This window comes from Anneissia japonica, unplaced genomic scaffold (assembly GCF_011630105.1).
Source record: "Anneissia japonica isolate Jap-2015-1 unplaced genomic scaffold, ASM1163010v1 scaffold1525_len913038_cov183, whole genome shotgun sequence".
In the NCBI taxonomy this organism is placed as follows: domain Eukaryota; kingdom Metazoa; phylum Echinodermata; class Crinoidea; order Comatulida; family Comatulidae; genus Anneissia; species Anneissia japonica.
In genome coordinates this window covers 18,003-24,567 of record NW_022728504.1, presented here as the reverse complement: position 1 = coordinate 24,567, position 6,565 = coordinate 18,003, and the positions used below count along the sequence as shown (strand labels likewise).

The 6,565-nt window shown below is 31.8% G+C and overlaps 1 protein-coding gene across 1 annotated transcript; it reads left to right on the top strand.

Moving 5' to 3' along the window:
- Positions 1–3,421: 3,421 nt before the first annotated feature.
- Positions 3,422–6,495, top strand: LOC117114226. Its single transcript, XM_033257831.1, has 4 exons — positions 3,422–3,570; positions 4,529–4,715; positions 5,146–5,241; positions 5,503–6,495. The coding sequence occupies exons 2-4, from the start codon at positions 4,556–4,558 to the stop codon at positions 5,619–5,621; spliced, it is 375 nt and encodes a 124-aa protein (XP_033113722.1). The 5' UTR covers positions 3,422–3,570; positions 4,529–4,555; the 3' UTR covers positions 5,622–6,495.
- The last annotated feature ends 70 nt before the right edge of the window (positions 6,496–6,565 follow it).

Genomic DNA, 6,565 nt, shown 5'->3' with positions numbered 1-6,565 from the left:
GAATGATAAACTTTATAATGGTCGTAAATTGCACTAGAGTTTGGTTGGGTGATAGGCCTATGATACAAAGTTTTTTGAGAGATATTTGTTAGCATGTCTACAATCTGTGATAAGTTTGTTTCTCCTGTTTAAGGTAGCCATGGTGGACTTGCATATTATAAGGTACTTTTCCCATAAGCACAAGTTGCATCTTTTAGATGATTGGTTGAAATGCCTTTGCTTGCTTGAGAATTTTCCATTTAATAGTTTAGTCTTTGTTATTGTCTTTCAATTCCCATATATATTTGCTTAACTCGGTGTTGCATTTCTTTGTTGGGTTTCTGAATGTAGCAGTGTGGTTGTTGTACCGGGTTTGAAACGCGTTTTCCGTGAGTCCTACATATTAAGTCTGGTCTGTTTTGTTGTTAGCTGCGACTGTGGCTGTGGTAGACAACACTTTTATTTTAGGCAACAATTTAAACAACACAGCAGTAAACCAAAGATATGACCTTAATGGGCCACACCTATGATTAGTATTAATCTTCATTACCGGTATTCACTTATCAATGAACATGTCCTCACTACTCTATGTAGTTATTTATTCATTCTTATTTATTAACAATGTTACCTATTAACGTAGCCAGGATGTTCAGACACTGCGAGACAATCTAAGAATGGATCTATTGGCATAAAGGATAAACAAAAGTACAATAACATTTTAACATTTATTATTAATACGATAATAGCACGAAAAGGAAATTCAAACTACAAAGCATAATCATAATTGAATCTAAACATGTCACATCATCTCTCGTTCAAAACAAGGCAAAATACCGTACTTGCTGCATGCATTACAATGCTTTGAAAGAAATTTAAAAATGGGGTCATATAAATGTTCAACAACAATTAAACACAATACGTTATTTAGCTTAAATAATAAGCTGGATTTTGTTTGTACATTTTGTTTGCTTCAAGGTGTAACAAACGATCAGCTTAAATAGTGTTTGTTAAATTTTGTTTGCTTCAAGGGTGGTTCACGGCATATTATACTGGCCTATCTTTATTTCCCTGCACATTAAGAATATTTCATTTAGTTATGCAGTCTTGAAAGCTATATGAAGTATCAAGCCTACTTATTTCTATGGTAGATATACATTATTCATAACTGCAGGGTTTTGATAGACTGTCTATGTTGTGTGTTGATGAACGGTATGATAGCCATTCTGTAATCAAGAACCCTTCAAGTTCTATTGAAGTGACTCATAAACGTACGTTATGACGATTATCATTTCACGTATATGAATCCATGCCGATGTATAGTGTGCTTCGAATACAACCCACTAATCATATGCATTTTCATAATTCCTAAGGTGGATTAGCAACAAAGATAATGTAGTTCACTACGAACACAATGGCCTGTTCCATTATAACAAGAGGTTTCATGATTACGGCTTTATCATAGTCCAAACAGAAATTACATCTAAAAAAAAAAATCACGATAATTATCATATTGTTTTTATTGTTGCCATTATTGTTGTTCTTGTTGCTATTATTATTGTTATTATTATTATTATTATTATTATTATTATTATTATTAGGCCAAATAGGCCTATTAGTATTATTAGGCCTATTATCATTATTATCATACATCATAATCATCAAATATTCTTATTGTCAATATCATTGCTACTATTATTATTATTGTTATTATTATTATTATTATTATTATTATTATTATTATTATTATTGTATCTGGTAGACTATAGCGAAAAGGAAGCGTTCTTTATGGGATCTAGGCTGGTTGCCCAATGGACATTTGCCCCTCCGGACACTTGCCCCCGGTATTTCACCCCCACGGACATTTGCTTCTCCCGTGAAATTGACCCGACTGTTACCCCTAGGACAATTTCCCCCGGGCATTCCCCCACCCCTTATAAAACACGAATTTAAATACAAGGAATACATGAAGATTTATATCATCTCTTTTATTAAATCTTTATTAAAACAACTGCATAAGTAACAACAATATTTAAATGGTAATGTTTAAGTGAAAATAACAAACATAAAAAACATTAAGTCATTAAGTTTACTTTACAGTATTTGCATTTGCTCATTTTTAATTACTATAAATTTTTGATATGAAATTAATTATAACACATAACAATATTGAAAACATGGAGGTATAATGGTTAAACAAACGTACATGTAAACAGCTGTTACTTACATAATAATTGTAGGTAATACAAATGTTATGAATTTATCATGGTAATATTTAACAACAACAAACATTAAAAGCAATATATGAATTACATACATTAAGCCATTAGGTTTAAATTATTTGCATTCTCTCATTTTTTAGTTACTATAGTATTTATTTTTATTATCAAATTAATTATAATATCTAACAAATAACAATATTGGAAACATGGAGGGAGGGGGGGGGGGTTGTTTGTTCCATATGCCTGACAATCTAGGCTAAGGCCTAGGCTATGTTTGAACATTCGCATGTAAACAGCAACTGCAGTTATTTACATAATAATAGTAGGTAATAAACATGTTTTAAATTTAGCATGGTAATATTTAAGTAACAACAACAAACATTAAAAGCAATATATGAATTACATACATTAAGCCATTAGGTTTAAATTATTTGCATTCTCTCATTTTTTAGTTACTACAGTATTTATTTTTATTATCAAATTAATTATAATATCTAACACATAACAATATTGGAAACATGGAGGGGGGGGGGTGTTTGTTCCATATGCCTGACAATCTAGGCCTAGGCTATGTTTGAACATCCGCATGTAAACAGCAACTGCAGTTATTTACATAATAATAGCAGGTAATAAACATGTTTTACATTTAGCATGGTAATATTTAAGTAACAACAACAAACATTAAAAGCAATATATTAATTACATACATTAAGTCATTAAGCTTACTTTATTTGCATTTGCTCATTTTTACTTACTACAGCATTTATTTTTGTTATTATCAAATTAATTATAATATAACACATAACATTATTGGAAACATTGAGGTATAATGGTAAAATGGTAATGTTAACAACAACAAACATTTGAAATTAATATGAATTTCATACATTAATTATATTAATTTGATAATGAAAATAAATAGTAACTAAAAATGAGCAAATTCAAATAAAGTAAACTTAATAGCTTAATGTATGTAATTCATATTTTTTTAATGTTCGTTTTTGTTACTTAAATATTACCATTTAAATATTGTTGTTACTTGTGCAGTTGATTTAATAAATTTGCATTCTCTCATTTTTTAGTTACTATAGTATTTATTTTTATTATCAAATTAATTATAATATCTAACAAATAACAATATTGGAAACATGGAGGTGGGGGGGGGGGGGTTTGTTCCATATGCCTGACAATCTAGGCTAAGGCCTAGGCTATTTTTGAACATCCGCATGTAATAAATTCAGTATATATTTAATAAATACTCTAAATTAATTATTGCTTTAAAGCAGGTGAAGCATCAAATGGTACTATTGTAACAGAACCGTCTCCTGATGAGGTGCACCAGCCGCAAAGTGAGCATAAACACAAGAGCAAGGTAGGCATACTTAAATGAAATTTCCTGTGTAATATATTTCTTTCTCAAAAAAGTACCATATTAAAGGTAATACTCTAATCAGCACAATACAGAATACAATGGAATGCTTACGGCATTTAGCGGGTGTTAGTCTGATTCTAAGGTAAAACACTTCTGGTTTGTCGGTTCCAGTAGAGGGAGGAAAGTTTCTCCCTCGTTGTACAAACACGGTCCCTCTGTTGTTAGACGCCACTAAGAATTGGACATCGCCTAAAATGTTTATTTGCCAATTAATGTAAAACATATTGTGGTTGTAGGCCTAATGTTTGATAGTGTGGGATCAGTCTGGGCCCGGTCTGGGCGGACTAAGTACAGTACCCGACAAGGGGTCCCACATTGGGATAAATTTGTTTTTAATTTCAAAATATATACAAAATAAAGTTAGAAAAAAGTCCTATACCTATCAAAAATGACCAATCTAAAAGCGTCAGAGAGCAATGTTGTGCTAAAGAAAGGCACTTTTTACTTTTTGGAAAACATTTTCATCAGCGGTAAACAGGGGTCCCAAGTTGTAAGAAATAGGCTTCGGGAGATATAGTTAAATGAGTTTGTTAACATATTTTATCTTATTTTACTGCGCATGGTGATACCCATAGGTACAATTGATAATAAAGTAGTAAAAACAGGAAAAATATTATGAATTTGCGGGTTATTTTCAAGGGGTTTCTTGTTTGCTTGTGAGAGGCCGTCCCGATGTCCGGGAGACCGCGAATTCAGGAAAATCCTGGGACCCCTGTGTAAAAAAACCGATGATGACATAATTAATGTCGAAATATTGAATCCCGACACGATGGCGTGCATTTCGATACTTGAAGTATGTATTATACTATCTTACCTGTGTAAAAAGTGTGGTTCTTTTCAATTCTTCCTTTGTAAATTGTTAAATGTATGGGTTAAAATTAATCGATTACATTTGCAGGACAAAAAGAAGAATAGACTGCACAAGATGCCCTCAACTGGAATGGGAGACAATCAGCGTAAAAGGGGAAAACACAACAAAAGGTCAGATAAGAGAAAGCAAGGAAGGCAGGAGAGGAGGAAAGAAAGAAAACATAGAAATGAAAAGAAAATAGTGTTATGTGATGAACAAGGATCGTGTGATACAGGTAACACATACAACTCATTACAGGTCTATGTATCTTCCTGTATTCTTATATTCCAACATTAATCATTATTTCTGTCCTATCTCAATTGCATTTGAAGTTGCATTATCTGTCATGAGCTAGAAACAAATTTAAAAATTCAATTCTTAATTTTCAATTAAAAATTTTAATTTTGTTCATTAATTAACGGACAGTTAAATATACAGACCATACAAACTGGCTGATAGTGAATTTAAGGATTTTTTTTGTGTAAATCGTCTGTATGTCAGCCAAAATTGTTATTTCATGCTTCTGGTTTGGATGTTCATAACGTGTTTAACCCCTTTAAATGAGCTATTTAAACTTTTAAGTTAAATTGTATTTTTGTGAGGTATTTTTCGATTTTTTTGGCAGACAGTGTATCTACAATTTCATTTCTGTCTTCTTTTTTCAGGTCTGTGTTGTGTGATGGTAAACGGGACTCAATCCTGTAGAAATTTGACGACAACACATGGCAAGCAGTGTCACCATGATTGTCAGTGTGCTGAGGGTAGGCTTAAATACAATTTTACACATTAATGTTAACGCAATCCTATGCGTATTAGCGGTAGATTTAGTTACACAATCAGTGGTATGTTGTGCCTGTGGAAAATTTGTTGATCCATGATACTTGAGAAAAACCGAGATTTTCTAGAACGTGCTTTAGGCCTACTGATAAAAATAGAACCAGCAAATTTAAGTGAAGTTTAATTATGTTTATTGTTACGTTTATCCATCATCTTCATAATTCTCATATTATTTTACTTAATAGGAATTCACTGCGTGAAAAAGAACGTAAAACACCACAGCAAACGAGCGGGACACTGCATACCTATTGAAAATGCTGAAGAAGTGGCGGGTGAACAGACAACACCAATGACACATGGCTAATGAACGCATGATACCGTACAACGGACTCAAATGTGCCATTCAGTTAGCCCTAACTTAATATTTTGTATTGTACCCTAAATTTGCGCACCAATCCTGCTTAAAGTATACAATTATCTATTAAAAATTACTAACTTTGTTTAATGTGTACTTTATCTTAGAAACCTTAGTTTTTGTGTAGGCCTACCTTTTGTATGGCTCGAATACGCTTTGATTAATTAAATACCTACTTTTTTAGTAGGCGTTATTCCGTTTTTTCTTAATTTGCAGGCTAGGACTAATCGATATAGTGGCAATATTTTGCGTCTAAGTTAACAAGCATACGACAGGGGAAATAGTTGCCATAAACAATTAAAACTGTATTTCTCAGGCCTATAAATTATACTTGTAATGTTATTTTAGCTTAGCACATAGATAATATGATAGCGAATTTTTAACTTTTCTATTACGAAATTTATTACAAATAAATAATTATTATGTCAGACTCAGTCAAACTTGATCGGCCACCCTGATACTAATCAGGCTATGGATAATAAATAAATATTTGACTGATGCAGTAGTTAATTTCCAGGAAAATAAGATAAGTGTAATCAACTTTTTTTGAAAAATGAACATTAATGGTCGAAGCATGTGCCGAGATACTACTGTATACTTATAGCATATACAATTCAATACAAAATGGAATGTTACGTTGTATTTTGCTTTTATATAGGCCTATGTATAATTACCAAACAATAATTATATTATTTATATATAAAAAAGAATCTCTTCGGAGATCCAGTCTTGTCGCCAAACGCTTATAAGCATACGGATCTCTATTTTTCACAGTCGGAGATTCCTCTTAAACGTTCAATATATACTTTATTCGAACACTGTATTTACCTTTCTTTGATTATTTATATATGATTTAACAGTGTTAACGGCTACCTTGATTTATGTTATATATA